At 52.3% G+C, this 22362-nt stretch overlaps 1 protein-coding gene across 4 annotated transcripts; it reads right to left on the reverse strand.

Moving 5' to 3' along the window:
* Positions 1 to 601: 601 nt before the first annotated feature.
* Positions 602 to 21437, reverse strand: LOC144952558 (uncharacterized). 4 transcript variants are annotated; one of them, XM_078883021.1, is made up of 12 exons: positions 21127 to 21437; positions 17140 to 17365; positions 15296 to 15723; positions 14294 to 14530; positions 13453 to 13544; positions 12473 to 12665; positions 10215 to 10689; positions 5991 to 7138; positions 4142 to 4723; positions 2077 to 2423; positions 1717 to 1837; positions 602 to 1483 (listed from the first exon to the last, which is right to left on the reverse strand). In XM_078883021.1, exons 1-12 carry the CDS (start codon positions 21358 to 21360, stop codon positions 1424 to 1426), a joined length of 4143 nt encoding a protein of 1380 aa, XP_078739147.1. In that variant the 5' UTR covers positions 21361 to 21437; the 3' UTR covers positions 602 to 1423. The 4 variants fall into 4 exon arrangements, with proteins under 4 accessions (XP_078739147.1, XP_078739146.1, XP_078739148.1 ...); XM_078883020.1 differs by lacking the exon at positions 602 to 1483 and having other exon boundaries at positions 1513 to 1837; positions 4142 to 4267; positions 4304 to 4723; XM_078883022.1 differs by lacking the exon at positions 602 to 1483 and having other exon boundaries at positions 1513 to 1837; positions 2077 to 2303.
* Positions 21438 to 22362: the final 925 nt, after the last annotated feature.

Below are 22362 nucleotides of genomic sequence, written 5' to 3' on the forward strand. Positions count from 1 at the left end.
TCCATGACTTTCCAGGATTTGATTCAACAATCGATTCTCTCTCGTTTTTACCGTCTCGTTTGTATTGTTTCTGGTATCTTTGTCCAATTTGTTTTGCACCCTATTGGCCTACATTTAATAGCGTGTCACCTACACGTGTGTCCGAGCACTATGATTGGCTAATCAGCGACGACGACTACCCCATCTCAGCCAATCACAACTATGCGGCTCCCCCTCCCCTTTCCTGTACTTAAACACAAATAAATAGCGGTCAAAGACACATTGGTGCGAGTCAGAACACACGCCCACACGCACTAACACACGCACTAACACACACGCCCACACGCACTAACACACCCACTAACACGCCCACACGCACTAACACGCCCACAAGCACCAACACACACGCCCACACGCACTAACACACGCCCGCACGCACGCCCACACACGCCCGCACGCACTAACACACACGCCCACACGCACTAACACACACACCCACACGCACTAACACACGCCCACACGCACTATCACACGCCCGCACGCACTAACACACACGCCCACATGCACTAACACACACCCACTAACACACCCACACGCACTAACACACACACTAACACACACATTTCAAAATAGAATTTATTTTAACTATAAAAAAATCACGTGTCTCTTGTGTGCTGTGTGTGTGTATGCCTGTGTCCGTGTATATCGGTGTGCCGACTGTTATGTGGTGTACTTTGTCCATGTGTGCATTCCTGTGTCTGTGCTTGTTCTGTCTGCCTGTGTCTGTTTGTTCTGTCTGCGTGTGTGTGTCTGTCTGTGTGTGTCTGTTTGTTCTGTCTGCATGTGTGTGTGTTTGTTCTGTCTGCATGTGTCTGTGTGTGTGTGTCTGTGTGTGTGTCTATGTGTGTGTGTGTCTGTATGTGTCTGTGTGTCTGTGAGTGTGTCTGTGTCTCTCTCTGTGTGTGTGTGTTTGTGTGTGTCTCTGTGTGAGTGTGTCTGTGAGTGTGTCTGTGTGAGTGTGTCTGTGTGAGTGTGTCTGTGAATGTGTGTCTGTGTGTGTGTCTGTGTTTGTTCTGTCTGCCTGTCTCTGTGTGTTTATCCGTGTCTATGGGAAGCGTGGGCAGAGTGGTTGGCGCTTTGCGCCATAAATCCAGCAACCAGAGTTCGATTCCTGCTCCCGACCGACAACGGTGCCGGGCACGGCGTGGGCCACCCAACACACCGCGCGCTGTGCCGTGCTGGCCGTCACAGGTGCCGCTCGCTAACAGCACTCGGTCCAAGTCTGCCGAAGGCTGTACAGATCTTTGTGCGCGTGCGGCGTGCGTGTGGTTGACATGCCGAGATGCTCGACGGCTCCAGGTTGCCGTTGCCGACGAGTCTCGCCGCACTCGCTCGGCCATTTCACGGACTCTCACCCTCCCATCACTGTGCACGTCTCCAACGGTCAGTCCGAGTCCGAGAGTACGATGATGTCTTGAGGAACGCACTGCGTTGACACGCTCACCTTCGCATGACACGCACAGGTGCACACGAGTCAAAGATCCCCCGTGCGGCCTTACAGCGTTGGGGCAAGTGTCATCAGCGAGGCCTACGATAGGCGATACGGCGCATTAGGTGGCGGTGTGGCCGACCGTGCGCGCGACGCAGGTCAGATCTGCATGTTGAACTTCTATCGCAGCGTACGTAGCCAACCGTGAGATGACGGAGGAGAGAGAGGCAGCCAACCGGCGCCCTTACCTTGTACGGTTTGCCGGCGGCAGACAAAAGCCTGGATGGCGATGCGGACCCCGATAGCGGGGGGCGGCCAGGGAGCTCCCTGAGATCCAGAAGAATTGGGTTGCTGAGCCGCTGTTGGTGGCTGGCCAGGGAAGGGGGGGGGGAGGTGGGGGGAGCCCGGCAGGGGCGGAAAGGGAGGTGGGGGGGAAGTTAAACGCGGGAGATGGAGTAGGCCTACTACTATTAATTTTATTTTACCTAGCAAGGCTCGCTGAGCCGTGTAACGCGTCGAAAGCTACGCAACACGCGGGACGCTGTGTAACACGCGGGACGCTGTGTAACACAAATGACACTGTGGTGGGTAGGGAATGAGTTAGACACCTGTTGGCAGCCGCCCGCTCCACCGCCACGTGCGCACACCGCACCACCCCGGCCTGCAGGAGCGACGGCGCGCTCTCCGACTGTGTGGGCACCGGCTTGGGCCTCTGCGGGCCGGGCAGCACCCGGATGGGCGCCACCTGCACCGCCTTGGCGGTTACCGCGCCCGCCGGCTTCATGGGCGACAACGCCAGCGCCATCTGCCAGTTGCGGGTGCCGGAACGCTGCAACTGGATGGGAGAGGAGCAGAGTGGCGCCGTTGCGGCGTGGGCCGACCGGCCCCCTGACACCGTCTGCGAGGAGCTGTACGAGTGCTCGTGCAGCGACGGGCGCAGTGGCACCAGCCGGTGCTGCGAGGGAAGAGGGCGGCGGCGGCGGCGGAGGAGGAGAGGAGGGGAGGACACAGAGCGGGTGCCACAGTGGCAAGATATTAACTCCCTCGCCGGGTCTATAGGAGGATGTGGGTTCGATCCCGACCCTGACGCCTGCTATATATTTGGATTTTGCGTGTCTCTCTCTCTCCCCGTGGTTGTGTGAATTTTTCTCTGGGTCCTTCGGGTATTCCCTCCACATTTAGAATCGACATCACGCGTTTAGAGTATTTGGCTGCTATAAAGATCCACATGATGATGATGATGATAAGCCACTTCTCGTTGCGCTATCAATTGTGGTAGCCAGGTCACTTCTAGAAAAAGAGCTACGTAGCTCTGTGGGCCTTCCCTGGTCAAATAACATATCAGTTAAGCCACGGAGATAGAAAAAATAACAACATTTTTCTATCTCCGTGGCTTTACCGAAAGACCCAAAGAATATGAATTCCAGCAGTCACGAAAGCTTTAGGTCAAGATTTAAAATAAAATTAGTTTACTTTAGTTTGCCGAGATGGCCAAATGTCGGATTCCTCCAGTTTAAAGAAAGATTCAAATTGGGCACTTGTCGGTGGCAGCGCCGGCGTTTGATCGCCACCCTCGAAGATCGCCTCAAGAAGGAGCCACACACGGTACGTTAAGATGTGTTCAAGCAAGGAACGGCGACCGGAGAAATTGCACGCTTTCGAGTGGGCAACACTCTGTCCCTGTACAGGTGAAGTAAGATTGGTTCACATTGCTGCTGGGTACGGCACCTCGACGCTCACGGGGAAGGCAGTTTGACAACAATTGTGTGATCCACAACCCTCGCTTCCACGGTATTGGATTACACTGTGTAACAAAAATTTTGTTTTGTTCCTAGGTAGGAAGTGTTATCTCCTAATTGCTTACGCCTCAAAACTACAGAAAATGGCGATTGTTATTCCCCACAAACTTTGCTTTTGTGACCAGGACAGTGATATTTTGAAATGTATCCATTTTCAATGAGAAAATGGGCAAATTTGTGTCTTTTCGTTCACATAAAGTCAGAAAAAAACAACATATGAATAAAAATGTACATGTATTTATCCTAAAGTAATACAGCACCACACCCGGCGGCCTTTTCTCTCCCGAGTGGCGATGTTTACACACCGCACCGGGTACTCATTTGAGGCAGTGTCGACCTAGGGGAGGCCCAGAACTGGTTCAGATTAACGTCACTGGTGTTGGTCGCGAGTGAGAATCGACCGCGGGTCGCCGGATTCGTAGCGCGGAGCGCTACCCGCTACGCCACACACAGCCACACACAAGCGCCCACATGCGTGCGTGTAATCATGTATTCTCTGGATTATTAAATACATTTCCCTCCTGTATTTTAAAGGCAAAAATTGGGGCTGCACCTCAATCACTTTCCGGAGCATGTTATAATACGTAGAACACCTTCTTGGTTCTTTCGGTAAAGTCACGTAGAAGGGAAATAAAAATAACTTTCTAAAAACATTAAAAAAAAAAATGTAATTTCCCTTCTACGTGACTTTACCGAAAGAACCAAGAAGATCAATCCCTGCAGTCACGAAAGCTTTAAATCGAAAAAATATTCAGAACACGGCCGTACAATTCGTAGGAGCGCGATGTAGCGTGTGCGCCATGAGCGCAAGAACTGATTTTAAATGGGCCAACAGGCGCGTCCGTTACCCGCCAAGCCTTCACCATCGGCTCACCGTCAAACATTTGTCTGGAATGCCATCCTCGCTGGAGATCTCCACGACGGAGACTTCCTCTGTGCTGGTGACCTCTTCCATGAGGGGGACCGCCTTAGATAAGGGGACCTCCTCCACGCTGGGGACCTCCTCCGCGCTGGGGACCTCCTCCGCGCTGGGGACCTCCTCCGCGCTGGGGACCTCCTCCGCGCTGGGGACCTCCTCCGCGCTGGGGACCTCCGTGCTGGAGACCTCCGCACTGGGGACCTCCTCCACGCTGGGGACCTCCTCCATGCTGGGGACCTCCTCCGCGCTGGGGACCTCCTCCGCGCTGGGGACCTCCTTCGCGCTGGGGACCTCCTCCGCGCTGGGGACCTCCTCCGCGTCTGGGACCTCTGTCGTGCCGGGGACCTCCGTCGTGTCGGGGACCTCCATTGTGCTGGGGAACTCCTCCGCTCTGGGGACCTCTGAATTGGAGAGTTCCTGCATGCTGGGAACCCTCTCCACGGTGGGGATCTCTGTCCCGAAGACCTCCTCCAGCACTTCACTGCCACTCGGCGTGGCAGCGACGTCATTCTCAGCTGCCAGTCCTGACTTGGACGCCTACAAGACACCAAGAAAGCCTCACTAATCACCTTTTTATACTGGAACATCTTTACCACGATGCCGGTACTCTTCCACCGGCTATTTGCCGAGCCGAGCCGACACCGAGCCATGCCGAGCTGGCTTCGTAAGACATTGAATTACGGCTTGGGGGCCAAGCACGGCCAGGGACTGGGGCAGTGACGTCATCACACCAAAAGACCAATCAAATAGCGTCCAGCGGATCCTTGGGCGGTGAAAAGTGTGAGAGAGAGAGTGCGAGCGAGTGTTTGTCTGCGCGTGTGTATGTCTGAGTGCTTGTGTGTGGATGGGCGTGTGTTTGTTTGCATGTCCCCCTTGTGTGGAGGAGGCTCATAAAGGATGTGCGACTGGGCAGTCGGAGGACGTCGCCCTCCAACAACAACGGAGAGCCGAGGAGCGACGCTCACAACGAGGGAAGTGCCAGGGAGGATCACACGAAATGTTGGCACAGTGGGGGGGGGGGGGCACTGCTGCTGCATCTGCCAGCAATCTCAGTCCGTCAACCCAGAGCACCTGGGTCTGTCCCGTGACCACCTGCTAGCTGAGAGCCTTCCACGCCTCACATGGTCCCAAAGTGCATCGAGCTCGGCACGACCGCTGCGGTGATGTCACCACCGCTTAGTGGCGAATGGTGGGCAGCGGTAGTGCACTTTGCTATTAATCCGGTGACTCCAGTTTGATTTCCGCTCACAAATAATAGCCCTGGCGAATATTTTAACCGGTCCTAAGCCTCTTCTAAGTTGACTCGGCCTTAAATGAGCACATGGTGCAGTGTGTAAACAACAGCACTCGTGAGACAAAGAAGGCTGAACATGGTGGTGGCCACCCCACCCCAATGAAATGCCATGCCGATCGCCATAGGTGCTCGCGAACAGCACTTGCCCCTAAAAACTGTTCACGGCTACACGGGGATCTTTGTTTTTTTGTATATGTGTACGTGTTAGGTGTGAATGTGTACGTGTGTACGTGTGAATGTGTACGTGTTATGTGTGAATGTGTACGTGTGTACGTGTGAATGTGTACGTGTGTACGTGTTACGTGTGAATGTGTACGTGTTATGTGTGAATGTGTACGTGTGTACGTGTGAATGTGTACGTGTGAACGTGTGTACGTGTGAATGTGTACGTGTGAATGTGTACGTGTTATGTGTTAATGTGTACGTGTCAATGTGTACGTGTTATGTGCGTGACACGTGTGCACGTGTTGTTCACGTGACGTCCACGTGGCAGGTGCATGCGCCTCACACCGTGGATAAGAGCCTCTCTGCTGAACAAGAAGATTCGTCCGCTTTTGGGTCTCCAGCCAGCTCCACCATGGGGCCTCCAGCCAGCTCCACCATGGGGCCTCCAGCCAGCTCCACCATGAGGCCTTCAGCCAATTCCACCTTGGGGCCTCCAGCCAGCTCCACCTTGGGGCTGTGAGCCAGCTCCACCATGAAGCCTTCAGCCAGCTCCACCATGAGGCCTTCAGCCAACTCCACCTTGGGGCCTCCAGCCAGCTCCACCTTGGGGCTGTCAGCCATCTCCACCTTGGGGCCTTCAACCAGCTCCACAATGGGGCCTCCAGTCAGCTCCACCTTGGGGCCTTCAGCCATCTCCACCTTGGGGCCTTCAACCAGCTCCACATTGGGGCCTCCATTGCCACAGCCCAACTCCGGAGCCACATTCTCCTGCCGCTCCACGGCCAGCCCCAGCTCTGCAGTGGGTTCCTCAAACTCCGCTGGGGGCTGGCTGTTCAGTTCCTTCAACTCCTCCACCTCACGAGTCTCGCTCTGCAGGAGCTCCGCCGTCGAGTCAATATCTGTGACCTCTGCCATAGGAACATCATCTGTGACATCTGTCACAGAATCAATGTCCATAAACTCTACCGAGGAGTCCGTGTCGTCTGTTATCTCCACCGTGGAGATGGCCTCTTTCACCTCCGCTGTAGAGACAGTATCTGGGACCTCCGTGCTGGGGTCAGAGTGTCTCACCTCTGCTCTGGAGACACAGTCTTTGACCTCCATCACAGAGATGCAGTCTTTCACTTCCCCCGAAGAGACAACCCTGGGAGCGGTGCTCGTGACCTCCGTGCCATCCGTCCGTGCAAACACCTCCACCGTGGGGTTCAGGAGCACCGCCACCTCCTCCGTGGAGACCCGCGTCAACACCACCACCGCCGCCACCCCCGTGGAATTTTGTGGCCCCACCTCCTCCGCTGCGGGGCTCAGCGGCACCGCCTCCTCTGCCGCGGAGCCTCCGTTGATCCTGGCGGAGCCATCTCGGTGCCTCCGCGAGGTGGCCTCCTTGCTGGAGACGGAGTCGTGGGGCGAGGTGGGTTCCTCGCTCTCGGATGGCTTCAGTTCCCCCTCTTCTTCTCCATCCTCTCCCTCCTTCTCCTCATCGTAGTTTTTGCCTGCAACCAAGTGCAAGCAACAAGATTGAAAAAAAAGTGAATACAAACCGGACTCAATCGGCTGCACACCAACCAGAACAACTAAAGCACATTCATAGGCGGCAGGGTGGTGGTCACGCTGCTTGTGCTCGTGTCTCCGGGCAAGAAGGGGATGGGTTCTACTCCAGGCTCGGGCGCTTTTCTGTATGGTGGCTGAATATTCTCCCCCTGTCCTGCATGGGCTTCCTCCGCGTTTCCTACTCCCATAGCGTATTGGCCAAAATAATATCAATGCTGAAAAACTACACTGCAAATTACTCAATCGGGATCATACACACACACACACAAACACAGTAGCGACATCGCCCCCCTACTGCTAAAAAACTTGTTCAAGGCCCTCCTTCCGATATTAGGAAGACACTGGGAGCTATGCACTTTTAAATCATCATCTAGATCGAAAACTAAGTTATTTAGAACTCCTTGTTTTTATGGTTAGTTTACTCTCTTTACTCTTTGGTTCTTTCGGTTGTCCTTCCCCTGCAACTCCGATTAGCACGGTTGGCTACGTGCGGTGTGAAAGCATTAACATAAATACATTTACTGGGTGTCCGAGCATAATCAGAATTCATTAGAATATCTGAGCAACCAGATTGGACCAGGTACAAGCAACTAGTTTCAATTAAACATAAATGTAAGCAACCAGACTCAATCTACTCCAAGTCAGATTTTTACCAGATACACGAAATCAGATTAACCAGAAACAAATATCCAGATTTTACTAAAATTCAGATTAAAAACTGGGTTCAAGCAGGCAGATGAATGGATCTAGGTGTGACAAGTCAACCAGATAAAGCAACCAACAGGTTGCAACCAACTATTCATGTATGGATATACATTTGCCTAATACAAGAAACAGGGTGGATGCAAACAGACACAAGAGGATTCTACATAAATATAATCAGATGGAACTGGATTAGAGATGTCAAGCACACACACAAGCAACTGAATTAATCCAACCAGATCATTCAAAAGAACCACATCCAAGCAACAACTAATACATGACTTGCATCCATTCATCATCAATCTACTGCTGGATGAAAGCCTCTACAAGCCACATCTACAGTGGCTATAATAACCATCCCTCACAAATCTGTGATTAATCCACCTCTCGCACCTGCACATACGGCCGATTTCATCGCTGCATTTCCTCGGTGGACGTGCCATCAGGCTTGACGGTCCCTTACGCCTACCCCCCGCTGGCATCGTATTTGGTGAATTCAGGGCGGCAGGTGACCGAGGACAGTGCTTTGAAGCTGCGTTAAAGCTACGTGAGCATACTTTGCCAGGCCGGTCAGTGCGAGTTGATGAATATACTCACCTGGTGTGGGGAATGCACCACGCGCCACTTGGGGCATCCATCCATAATACATCCAAATACCAAGAGCGTCACGCCAGATACCAAACGTAAGCAACACGACGGATGAAACAATCATCCGCACGCAAAATTCAACAAAATGACCCCGGGGCCGGCCCAGAAAATGCTGGCGGGACTATGTCGCTCAGCTGGGGTGGGAAGGCCCGGGGATTCCCCAGGAAGAGCTGGAATCTGTCGCCAGGGAGGTCTGAACCGCCCGACTCAACGTGCTGCCACCGCGACCCTCACCTGGACAAATGGACTGAGAAACAAACTAACACTTTGCTTATCGGTTAGGCCACTCCATGTAACGATTCCTCCAGGAAAATAACATATATAATTACACATCCCATCAGCCACATGGGCTTCTGGGAGTGCTGGATTGGTTTCGACATTAAGTGTCTCGTCAGCAGTTCGGCTTGCTTGAACCAATACCGGTGAACTGCCAGATGTTTATTGGCAAAGACCCTTCTTCATGTATGAAGATATGGGTCCCAGTTTGATGCAAAACTATATAATGCATAACATTAATGGTTAACGTTTAATTGGAGTAACTGAGCGGCTCACGCCTGACCTGAGCCGCGTCATAGGCCAGAAGCTGGGCGGTGATAGGGGCTACGCCGCCGCACGCGGCTGCCTGTAACCCAGCGCCGTGGAGGCATCGGCAAGGGTTGGGGGATCACCGCACAAATCTTGCTGAACTCCCTTCCCATGGGAAGTATCGAGTTTCCACATCCCTGGGTCGCCAGGAGAGGGCGGTACAGCAAGTGGACTAATAGCCATCCCTTTCCATCTGTATGGAGGATAAAGCATTGCCCCCTCGCACAAGGCGTCGGGGGGTTTTCTCCGGGAGCTCCGCTTTCCTCCCCCCTTCCCACTTGTACAATGGGCACTCAGTAATTGGCTCAAAACATCTTGAAATAAAAACCCAAAGCAGGACCATCCTGAAAAAGAGTCCTACGACTGAGTGTGGCTCTACTGGGTAAGTGATTTGTTAAGTATTATGAATAAATAAACCAAGCTGCAAATAAGAACACAAGCCCCCAAGAGCCCACACACGCGAGATGTGGCAGGACAGCTACCAGTCAAACATCATCCCTGGATTAAACGGTGCATCATCACACATTTCACTAAAAACAATAATTTAGTACACATGGTAATCACTCAAATCTAATAAGTGCAGGGACAGTGATTGGAGTTTTATTTTTACGTACAGCGCTTTGGAGATATTTCAACATGAAAGGCGCTTTATAAAATAAAGGTTATTATTGTAATCACAAAGAAAGGCTCTGCTGTGTTTCACAGACTCAGACTCCACGAGTTTCAAGGTGGGGGGGGGGGACTTTGCTGCACGTGTATGAATTGCGAACAATGCATTCTCAATGAGCGTCGAGGCGACTCAGCGGCAGAGAGAGCGGCACGCAATTGAAAGGTTGAGAGTTCAAATCCTGATTCGGTGGTGGAGGGGGGGGGGGTGATTCGCCATCTCGGCAGGAGTCAAAGAAAAGGGCACAAGTTTGTGGGAAAGTCAAAAACGCTTGTCCTACGGATTGCCTCATCTCTGCCATACGAGCGTGGCATTGACACCGCTGGCTCGGCACTGTAAAGCGGGAGATGCACACCGATGTCTCAACGCTCACTTGAACAGGAAAGCAACTCTGTGTTGGGGCAATGCGCCCTCACCTCCGTTCATTTCCATCCCCTCCAGCTCCATGTCCACATCTGGCTCGGAGCTCTCGTCCTCCTCGTCCTCCTCGTCCTCCTCCTCATCGTCGTCATCGTCGTCGTCCTCGTCGTCCTCATCGTCCTCATCTTCCTCGTCCTCATCCTCTTCGTCATCGTCATGGTCATCCGCCTCATCGCACTGCTTCCCCTCCTCCTGCCGCTGCTGCTGCTGCTCCTCCTGCCCCTTGAGCTCGCGTGGGCGAGAGGACAGCGGCGCGACGGTCACCGTCTCCTCGTCCGGATCCGGGTTGAGGTGGCCGTCGCTCGTGAGCGCCGACGCCAAGGTGAACGCCGAGGTGGACGCCGAGGTGGACGCCGCCGAGGTGGACGGAAGCAACTTCAAGCGGCGAGGCTGTTTGTCCTTGCTGCCCCGACTATCCCGGCCGTCTCGCCTGTCCGGCTCCTGCTTGTCCGGCTCGCTAGTTGGAATCTCCTGCGGACCGGGACACCGACAGACACGGAGAACGGATCGGGAAATAACAATCACGATTATTTTTATTGTTACTCACGATCAACTATTTGTATTTTAAAGGTAAGGCCCACCGAGCTATGTAGCTTCTTTTCAGAAGTGACCTGACCACAAATGATAGCGGTGTGTAGTAAACATCAGCACTGGGGAGACAGAATCATCATCGGAATATTCATTTATACTCGAGGATTCCGATGCCCAGTAGGGGGCGGGTCAGAAAGCTACAACAACAAACAAAACAAAAACACAATAGGAGTGCAAAGTATAGGAAAGATAAGCAATTACTTTTAAAAATAAACTCGTTATTTTATCAGGTGAAGCCCACTGAGCTATTAGCTTCTTTTTCAGAAGTGACCTGGCCACAAAATGACAGCTCAACGAAGTGTCTTATCACGTTGCAATGTATAGCAGCCAAATAATCTAACCGCATGGCGATTCAAAATCTGGAGGGAAAAACTAGAGAATCCGGAGAACAATCCACGCGACCACGGGGAGAACATGCAAACTCCAAATATGCAGCAGGCATCAGGGTCAAGATCGAACCCACAAACTCCTGTATAGCAGGCGTAGTGGTGAAAATCTCGCAACCGCGGAACCTCCATTGTCATTATTAATAATAACAGCACAGTTGGCTACGTACGGTGCGAAAGAAGTTCAACATACATGACGACAACGTTTACCGCGTCGTCACACGGCAAGCCACTGCAAGGTCGCCGACCAAATAGCCGAAATGTTCCGACGGTACTCGTGGGCAGACGTAGCGGCGAGAGCAAGAGACGGAGCCGACGTCTCGGCGAGGCGAGCGGGTTCTGAGCGCCCGCGGCAAGGCCACTAGGCGGCACGGGCGCACACCGGCGACGGGAGGTGGAGCGACCGCCGCCAACGAGCACAGCAGATGGCACCAATCCCGCAAGAAGGCTGGGGAGACTAATCCCAGAACTCACAACGGATGTCGTAACGGACCGTCCCCGCAACGAGTGGTTCACATGGCCGGCAGAACGCCATGCGCACACGTTTGGCAAATTCGGTTCATCAGAATCCGAATAATTCTTTTATCCTGGAGAAATACAATGAGCTATGAAGCTCTTTTTCACCGATGCTCAGTCGGGGCGGGTGAGAAAGTTAGAAAAAGAAAAAATATATTTTTTTTAAAATACGAGTACAAAGTACAGGAAATGTAAGATAATCACTCTATTAAAAAATATACATTAACATTTTATATATCAGAAAGAATGCAATTTGGCCACAGCGATCAAAGAAAATAATTCATGAATTGTCTACGGAGCAGCACGGTATGGCTAGAAAAGGATTTCAAAATCGGTAGTTTACCGATTCAATCGGCAGGAACGGCTAGTTGAGTAAATCTTACCACAAGACCCGGCACCACCACCACCACACACATTCGCAGCGGCTGCTGGCTAGCCATCGAACAAAGACGGTCACAGCATCACGTGCTTTCAGGTGCGCTTCTGCGGCCGTCTGGACCACTCTTCCTTCCAATATGAGGAAGCAACCGGCAGCTATGCACTTTTAAGTCGTCATCATCTAGCTTGACAACCTCACTTATTGAGAACTGCTTTTTGTGTTTAGTTTGTTGTCCTTTCCACTGCACTTCCACTTAGCAGTTGGCTACGTACGGTGCGAAATAAGTTCAACATACTTGCATACACACAAATCCCCCCGTTTAACGCGTGTTCACACTACACGTGGTGTGGGGGTGGGGGTGTGTGTGGGGGGGGGAGCTCACCAGCTCTGCGTACTTGTTCACCACGTCCTCGAGGTGCTGCAGGGCCACGACGCGGTTGCGCCGCAGCTTGGCCTCCAGCTCGCCGTCGTAGCGGGCCGGGTCGCACGAGGGTTTGAAGTCCTCCGTTAGGTGGCAGCCGAAGTTGTACACCAGATCCAGGTGCCGTCGCTCCTGCAGCTTGGTGCATGCCTCGCTGCGTATGCGGTCAAGGCAAAGAAAGAAATCCCCCGTGTGGCCTTCAATAGGCAAGCGCTGTTAGCGAGCAGCAACCTATCATGGCCGGCACACGGGTCACGATAAGGTGGGGTCGCCAACACAATGCCTCCCTCGGGGAGGAGGCCCCAGGACCTTGTCAGAAAATTGTCACTGGTGGTGGCTATGAGCCGGATTTATGGTGCAGTGCACGAACCTGCTGTACCCCGCTACAGCATACATGCAGACTGCTCCCAGACACCCATATAAACACAAAGACGCCCATATAAACACAAAGACGCCCTATCGTCTTTACCAGAGTGTCGGAGCAAGTGCCGTGAGAGAACTTAACAACAAGGGGACGGGAAGTTGATGGCTCGGGTGAACGAATGGCTCCGGCAGTCGCGCGGTCGCTGCAGAGGCTTGCGAGTAGAATCTGGCAATCCGCCCTGGTTAATACTGCGTTGCGCGTCAACCATGAAATACGCACGCACACGCCGTCTGCTTCATCGTGGACGCTAAAGAACCCTCTGGTCGTCATTAGAAACGGGTGAGCCAACGTCGCGGTCCACATATTGCCAAAGTCGCACCGCAAATTCATTACGCAATGGGGATTACACAAAGAGCAATCGTCGCTCCCCCCTGAATTCACTCTTTCTTATAACATAGCGGCCTTCGCGATAGCCGCACACCCCAAGGGTGGCGCGAACACCGGGGGTGTTCATTAGCATCGTTAATTGTCGTGGAGCAGCGAATTGTGGTGGGGGGGGGGGGCGGGGGATTCTCACCGGAAGGCGTCAAGGGAGACGTTGTGGACCTCGCGGGGAGACAGGCCGAGGTTGTAGCGCTGGTTGGTTGCACGCACCACTCCCTTCACGTCCTGCAGGCCACCAAAAAGATCAAGATGTACCGTATGTAGATTGAACTTCTTTCGCACGGTACGTGGCCAACCACGCTAATCAATCCCCCGTGTAGCCTTTAACAGACCGTCGGGGAAAGTGCCGTTAGCAAGCACCGATGATTGGAGGAGGCAGAGCGCCGGGCGGATAAAATGCAGCAAGCTGGCAAAGTATCGGGCACAGTGCCTCTGCTGGTGATCTCAGTTCGTTAACCCATGCCACCACCTGAGTGTCCCGTGACCTGCCAGCAGCAGCGAGTCTCAAAGTGAGAAGGCCTAACACAAGTACCATGGTGACATCACCACCACTTAGTGGCGAAAGGCAGATAAATTATGAACTAAACTATTTTAATTTTACAAGGTAAAGCCCACTCAGCTATTAGTTATTTTATCAGTTGCGACCTGACCACAAATGAAAGCTCAATGAAGCGGCTTATCACGTGGAAATGTATAGCAGCCAAATAATCTAAATGCTTGTTCATTCTAAATGTGGAAGTAAAATACAGGGGAAACGGAGAAAAATCTACACGACCACGGGGAGAGAGACACGCAAACTCTAATATATATGTACGTACCCCATAGCAATATACAGCAGGCGTCAGGGTTCGGATCAAACCCACGATCTCCCGCACACCAGACGGGGGAGATAACATCTCGCCACCGCGGCTGTTGACGTTGTCGTTTGTCGTTGCGGTGTGTGAACGTGAACGCGCGAGCGCGGGCAACGGCACCTGCAGGTCGGGGAAGAAGCCCGGCTTGTTGATGAGCCGCTCCACGTGGCGGTTGACCTCAGGGTGGCGCGTGCACTTGATGAAGAGCCTCTGCTCGATGACCCGCCCCGTCATGTTGGTGCAGCCCTTAAGCTCGCACAGCCGCGAAAAGATGCTCATGATCTTGCGCTTCAGCTGGTGCTCCTGCACGTAGGACGAGTCATCGCGGCCCAGCTCGTCCAGATCCAGCTCTCGCTCCTGCACGCACACACACGCGCAAAGACAAAGGCCCCCCGTGTAGCCTCTAACAGACTGTTGAGGCAAGTGCTTTCAGCACACACAAACACTCATCTCCCCTTTGTCGCCTCTCACAGACTGTTGGAGCCACCACTGTTAGCACATACACACAGATCCCCTGGGTAGCCTTAACAGACTCTTGGTTTACGAATTCGCGTGAACACAACTGACAAATTATGGACAATTTTCGATTAACGAAATCGAATTTCCGCGCGAACGAAATTTCTCTACGGCACGCGCCACAAGATTATCAAACAAGAAGCCACCCAGGAGGCTGCATCATCCATCCGCGACAGCGTTACGGTGTCCCGGCAGCGACAGCAATAACGCCGCCACCTTGCCAGGGATTCCAACATGCAGCAGATCCTTTGGAGAGTTTCCCGAAAAGTGTTTAAATTAATTAATTATTAACCAATCGTTTTAATATTCATGTTCTTTCTTATTATTGTATTGTGAAAAATTATGGAGGTATATTGTATTTTTAGGTTAGGAGTACAGTTGGAATGACTGTCTGAAATGGATTCCTTATATTTTTGTATTTAATTAATGGAAAATTGGTCCCGATTTAGAACGTTTCGTTTTAAGTGCGTTTTTTTTTCGTAAATCGAGGGATAGCTGTGCCATCTCCTCTCCCCACCCATTCACTCGAGGGATTGCCATCTGTACTGCCAAAGATAACCTGCCGAGCCACCTACCCCCCCTCCCCAACCCTGTGGTGAACCGCACCTGGAGTCGCTGAATCTCGCGGTTGTAGAGACGCAGCAGGTCCTCCAGCCTCTCAATCTGACGCCGAGAAGCACGCGGTTTAGCCCCATCCGCCGTGCCAGCCTTGGCATCATCTTTACCACCGCCACCACCACCACCGCTGGCACCGGCACCGCCGCCGCCATCATCACCACCGCCGCCGCTGCCACCGTTGCTGTGCGCCGCGTCGTTCACCCGGGGCCTCTTCACCGCCGGTTCGGACGAGTCGACCCCGCCACCACCGCCGCTCCGCGCCAGCGCCTCGCCGCCACCGCCGCTCTGCGCCGGCGCCTCGCCGCCACCGCCGCTCTGCGCCGGCGCCTCACCGCCACCGCCACTCTGCGCCGGCGCCTCACCGCCACCTCCGCTCTGCGCCGGCGCCTCGCCGCCACTTGCCGACGACGCATCCTCTGTGCCAAGACGGTGGAGGGAGGGGAGGTGGAACGAGGGCTCGGGTTGGCGAGGGCTCAGGGTCCGTTTGTTCGCGACAATTCGTCTAAGGGCAAGCGACATTTGCAGCTGCCCCGATGTGTATTTCCCGGTAGCGCTGCGTGTTGTTTGGAATGACGACCAACGTTTCGCTCCACTTGCTTATTCAGGAACAGAACTAAAAAACTTGTGTTCGACGGCAGTTGAGTAATATTACCGGGGAGAACTGCTTAGTTCAGTTCCTGGACAAGCTCCCAGCAGGTGGAGCGAAATGTCGGACGTGCCGAACAACACGTCGTGGCAGTACAACCAGAAAACACAGAAGGCACAACCGCAGATTCTCACGCTGGCTGGCAAAACCAACAACAACAATAATAGTTGCAGTACAAAATGTAATTTGATGGATGTAATCATGCAGTCATTGGCGACCGGGTTGCGAATAGGGACTCTCTACGCTTGACGAGAGCCCGGTTTAAATCACAGGCGGTCGGCACCCAGATTCCAACCCAGGATTGTCAGCGGTGCTGGTTCAAGCTCAACATTGAGACACTCCGTACATCTCATCGGGGGGGTTGGGGGGGGGTTCAAGCTGCTATTACACATCTCTCCCCCACCCATCCACCGGAACGCTGTAACCCTCCCGGAAATCCTGTGAATCGAGGAAAATGGTCGCCTTCCCATTCATCAGTAACCTCAATCACGTCCCTCGTCATCGCTTACAGTCACGTGAGCCTTTTCGACCCGTGCGCTTAACCTTGAACAATGCAAATTCAACCTCGATGGAGCCTGAAGAGCCGAACAAATAGAGTTCAAAACAACTCGCAAGCAACCTGTGAAAGACCAAAAGCAGATTCCTGGGTTTGATCTTCCACGATTGCTCATGGAGCACCCTAAATCGCATCCACTGCACAAACCATGGCAGATGCGGATACCTGTAGTCATCTCGAACAAAACGTACAACATGTAACGATGCAATGCCCAATCCACAAATACGAAGGAGACACCACAGCGATACATTCCGCTTCTCCTGACGCGGTTATCTGGCTTGACCACCTGAATGTGAAATTGTAGTTGTTGCCGTGCATCTGCGGTGGCTAGATGTTAACTCCCTCTCCTGGTATATTGGGGGTCGTGGGTTCAATCCCCCTCCTGACGCCTGTATATTTAGAATTTGCATGTTTAAAAGTATTTGGCTGCCATACATTTTCACATTATGATAAGCCACTTCGTTGAGCTATTATTTGTGATAGCCAGGTTGCTTTTTAAAACAGCTATATGGCTCAGTGGGCCTTAGCAGCTAAAATAAATAGTTTAGCTTTAAAGTTACATTAGTCACACGAATGAAGAAGGAGAAGAAGCCGCAGCTCCCGCCCGCCCCTCGCCTGCCCGCCACTCACCGCGAGGACGCTTGCGCTGAGCGTTGGCCTTGAGCACCGCCACCACCTCGTTGATGTAAACGTACGTGCGCGACGGCTTCTCCGAGATCTTGCGCACGTAGCGGCGCAGCACGGCACGCAACTCCGCCGACTCCTTGAATGCGGCAGTGGTGTTGGCGTACTTCGCCCTGAGGAAGCTCAGCACCTCGGGGTGCTTGTGGGCGACGCGTGCGCACACCTCCAGGAACTGTGCCCACGAACAAGAAACAAAGATGGAGATTCACCCACCGTGTGCGTGTCGTTACGGGTACTGCAGGGTCCGACCACGTCTGTCCGGTGCTCGCCGAGCTGCCTTGCCTTCCGGTTGCCGAACGAATGCGTTGGAAGGTCGCACTCATTGCACAGAGGACTTTCCACAAATTAACCACAACACCTTGCCAATCTCGTCAAGCAGCGTAAACCATGACGCAAACTCCTCGCAGCAGCAGCGGCTTATGGCTAGCCATCGAACAAAGACAGTCACCACATCGCACGCGTTCAGATGCACTTCCGCGGATGCTTCTAACGCTCTTCCTTCCGATATTAGGAAGCCATTGGAGCTGTGCACTTTTAAATCATATAGATTGACGAACTAATTTCTTTAGAAATGCTTTTTAATTTGTTATCCTTCCCCCGCACCTCCGATTAGCATGGTTGACTACGTACGGTGCGAAAGAAGTTCAACATAAATAAATACATATGTGTAGAATTCATATTGAGAATCTGTATTTATCCTCGAGGAATCCAATGAGCTATGAGGCAATTTTTTCACAGATGTCCAGTAGGGCCGGGTCAGCAAGTGACAGACTTCACAGACTGTGTGTGCAAGCACTGTTAGCGAGCACCTATGAAGGCTGGCACGGCAAACAACGGGGTAGGTGGGTGGCCAGCACCACGCCGGCACAGCTCCCGGTGTTTATATTACATAGATTATTTGGCTGCTATAAATTTCCACGTGATAAGCCACTTCGTTGAGCTATCATTTTGTGGCCAGGTCACTTCTGAAAATGAAGCTAATAGCTCAGTGGGCTTTACCTGATAAAGAGTTAATGTTTTAATTGATTTGCTTACCTTTCCTATACTTTGCACTCCTCTTGTGTTTTTGTATTGTTTGTTGCTGGAGCTTTTTGACCCGCCCCCTACTGGGCATCTGTGAAAAAGAGCTTTATAGCCCGTCGGATTCCTCTCGAATAAACAAATATTCCGATTATGATTTTGTCTCCCCAGTTCTGATGTTTACTACACACCACTCCAGGCTCTGATTTTAAGGCCTCGAAATAGACAATGACCATTACCATTCATCAAAATGTCAAGATACAATTACGGATTTAGTCTTGCTGAACTACGTCACTCCATGTCGACCAGCCCCCCTCATTAATAGTCATGAACAGGTTATGTCCTCCACATGGACCCGCCCCTAATTAATAATCATAAGCGGGTGACGTCCGTTCGCATGGAGAACCCCCCTCATAAATAATTGAGCAGGTGACGTCCTCCAAATGGACACCCCCCACCATTAATAACAATTTGCGGGTGACGTCACTCCACATGGGGGGGCGAGGCGCCTCCTCCCCCCTCCTCAGCGTCAACTTACAAGCCTCACTACAAAGGCAGAACCCTCACGTCACGCGATCTCCGTAGCGCTGTTGAGACATAGAAGTAAAAAGGACGTCATGATGAACGAGGGATTATAACCTTTAAATGAAATAGGTCTGTGTCACCGCGGCGTTTAAAATTGCACACGATTGGATGCAATGAATATCACGTCGCGGTCTGCTTTTCACTTGCAAGTTTCAGATGTATTGTAATACACCCGTCCTTGGACGGGCAAAAGGCTAGTTATATAAATACGTGTCATCAATGTGGATCGTCTTAAACCGGAGTCCGCCTGTATTCTGTTCTTGCAAATGGCAAAATGTTCAAGAGGTTGAATGCAATCGTCGAGGGCTGCAAGCCACGCAAGAAGGCGTAAGGAGAGAGAGTTCATATCGTTTTTCTATTTGGTACATAGTTTGGGTTGTATGGCTGGTCGCATTGCTATGGCTGCTTATCTAATGTTACATTTATTAAGGAGATGTATGTATCGGCCTGTTAATGTTTTGATGCAGATGATGTTCCCACCGAGGTGGACCTTAAGGGAAATGTCAAAGAGCCAGGGAGTGCGATGTTTGGGTCTCGAACGAGGCGTTTTTATCCTGGACGTCCGCTTGTTCCACCGTGTTCGCCATTGTTCGTAGATTTGTCTCCAGGTCCTCAGATTTTTCCCTCCACATTTAGAATCATGCGTTTACAGTATTTGGCTGCTATAAATTTCAAGGTAGGGATATGCCACTTCATTGAGATATAATTTGTAATAGCCAGAGCCAATAGCTCATTGGGCCTTACATGGTAAAATAAAAAGTTAGTCATCGAGTTGTCTTTCTCTCAGGCTCATACGAGCGTGTGGTTGGCACCAACACCCTCCTCTTAACAAGCCCCTGTCAGTCCTGGGAATCCATTCCTATTCACTCATTACCGTACTACATTTGTAACGTGCACCAATTTAACTTACCAAGGACAATTCAGAGTTGCTGGAGAGTAAATTAAAGAGAATGAAACTTCAGAAACCGATGACTTAACTAGCAGTGATCATGGCGACGATGTTTTGACTGTGGGAAGTGGCGTGAAATAGCATTCGCTAAATAAAAAAATAAATGGCAACGAATACAAAAAGGCGATAACGTGAGACGAGTTGACACTACAGTAGTGTGGACCCCCCCCAGCAGCCCCTCCCCTCCTATGGCACTACACTAGTAAGAACTCTTGGAGAATAATAGCGACGATTATCAGAAGGTCTCGTGTGATGGGGTAGAGTGTGGTTAAAGCCTAGCGATCCCAAGACGCCTGGCCAACTTGGAGTAGCCAAATAACCCCTCCGAAAGGGGCTCCCTTGGAGATCCCTCGAGTGGAGGAGGAGGCCCTCTTACCACTAGCAGTGGGAGTCACGTCAAGGCTGTTGACGTTGACAATGCGGCCAAGTTCAGGAGGTGGTCCGATATCTCTAGAGCAGAGCTCTTCACTAATTGCCGGGGGGGGGGGGGGGGCACACCATTTAAAACTATTGGATTTGACAGCAGGAAGATGATGATGATGATGGGGTGTATTGTCGGGGCCCGCACGTAGGGGCCGCCAGTGAAGAACGACCGAGCTAGAGGCCTTTGTGGTTCCACCTCATCATCATCACCACCACCAACCATCAGTCAATGCCATCATGTCACCATCAAAGACAAAGATCCGCCGTAGTCTTAGCAGCATGTTGGGGCAACACCTTTGAAGGCTGAAACGGTACACCAGAAGATGAGGGGGGCAAGCACCACGCCCGGCCGCCTTTGTCTCCCCAGTGACGATTCTTTTACACACCGCATCAGGTACTCATTAAAGGCTGAGTCGACCTAGGGGAGGCCCAGGACCGGTTGAGATAATCGTCACTGGCGGTGTTGGCCGTGAGCGGGAAACGACCTCGGAGCTCACCGCTCGACTCCCCTCCCCACATCACCACCACCATCAGAGTCTTCAGAAGCCGATTACTCTGGGCTCGTCGCGGTTGGCTACGTACGGTGTAAAAGAAGTTCGACATTCAGCAGCAGATGCATCGTCATGTCAGACAAGTGCCAAGCAGTCAAAGCCCTCACGACCGTCATCGTCACAAGTGCAAAACAAGTCCAAGAAAGTGTCAAAATCCTCGCTGATCGCCACCACCACCACCTCTGTAATGATAACGACCAAGATCATGAAGATGATGGCCAAAATCATCATGATTAGAACCTTCTCGTGGGATCTGCCTCCACCGGCCCTCAGCCACAGCGGCGGTGTCCGACCTACCGAGACCCCCCCCTCCCCCAGCAAGACGAGGGGGAGGCTGAGGAGATTCCCAGGAGAACCCCGTGAGGTGGAAACCTTCACCAAGTCGCCTCCACCATCCATCCTCACCTCAGCGAATAGTCTCTGACCAGCGGTCGTCTTCATTTCTTCTTTCACGGCCACCGCTGTTGAATCCACCACGGCCGCCACCGCCGTCGTTACCGCCGCTGCTGCTGTTGTTGTAACCACAGCCGCTGCCTTCTTAGCCACGGGAGGCTCTTCGTCAGAGGATATGTCGATGACGATCACGCGCGAGCAGCCCGCTCCTCGACTGCCATTGTTGCTCCTCGCGCTGGCGGCCATTGCTGCCACTGCGCGGCTCCGGAGTTCCCGCTTCAGGCCCTCCGAGCTGACTGGGCCGCCTCGACCTCGATTGGTTCGCGCCGCCCCCCCCCTCGCTTGAGCGCGAGATGGATTCGTCCGCTGAGGCGCTCGCCCCGCCCCCCTTCTCATTGCGTAACGAGGCGATTGGCGGTCGCCGCCGGTGGCTCGCGGAGTGGGTCAAACCAACTGCGCGTCATGCTGAGGGGGAGGGAGGGAGGTCTGTGAGAAGTGGGAGGTGTAAATGTGTGGTGACGCTCATTATTGGCACGCTTGTTTGACAACGCAAGCTGTTATTTTTTTTATTTATTACATTTATTATCAGACAATTATCTCCTTACAATATCTGTCCGCATAAAAAAGTCCAATTTGACACATCTCATCAGCCACATGGCTTTCTGGGGAGTTAATTTCAGCAGCATTGGTTCATATTCTTGGTTATTTCGGTAAAGTCACGTAGCATTGATTGGTTCGGTACAAAAACAACCTCTGGGTCGGTTTCACATTCAGTGTCTCTCATCAGCAGTAAAGTTTTGCTTGAACCATTTTGGGTGAACTGCCGGAACATCGGAAGCCAATCCAGGAGGGCAAATATGGTCCTGCAAGGGAAGGAGCACTGGCACCATTCATGTGTGGATGTTGAACTTCTTTCGCACCGTACGTAGCCAACCGCGCGAATCGGAGGTGTGGGGAAGGACAACAAACAAATGAAGTTCTAAAGAAATGAATTTTCAATCTGGATGATGTACACGTGCATAGCTCCAGTGGTTTCCTAATATCGAGAGGAAGAGCATTCCAGACGTCCACAGAAGCGCATCTGAAAGCGGGCGATGCGGTGACCGTCTTTGTCCGATGGGCATCCAAAAGCCGCCGCTGCGAGGATGACCACCGCCGGAGTTCACGTGATGGTGGTGGTTTATACTCCTTGACGAGATCAGCGAGGTGTTGTGGTTCCTGTGTGGCAATAACTTTGTGTACAGCATC

The sequence above is a fragment of the Lampetra fluviatilis genome, chromosome 68 (genome assembly GCF_964198595.1).
Source record: "Lampetra fluviatilis chromosome 68, kcLamFluv1.1, whole genome shotgun sequence".
NCBI lineage: Eukaryota > Metazoa > Chordata > Hyperoartia > Petromyzontiformes > Petromyzontidae > Lampetra > Lampetra fluviatilis.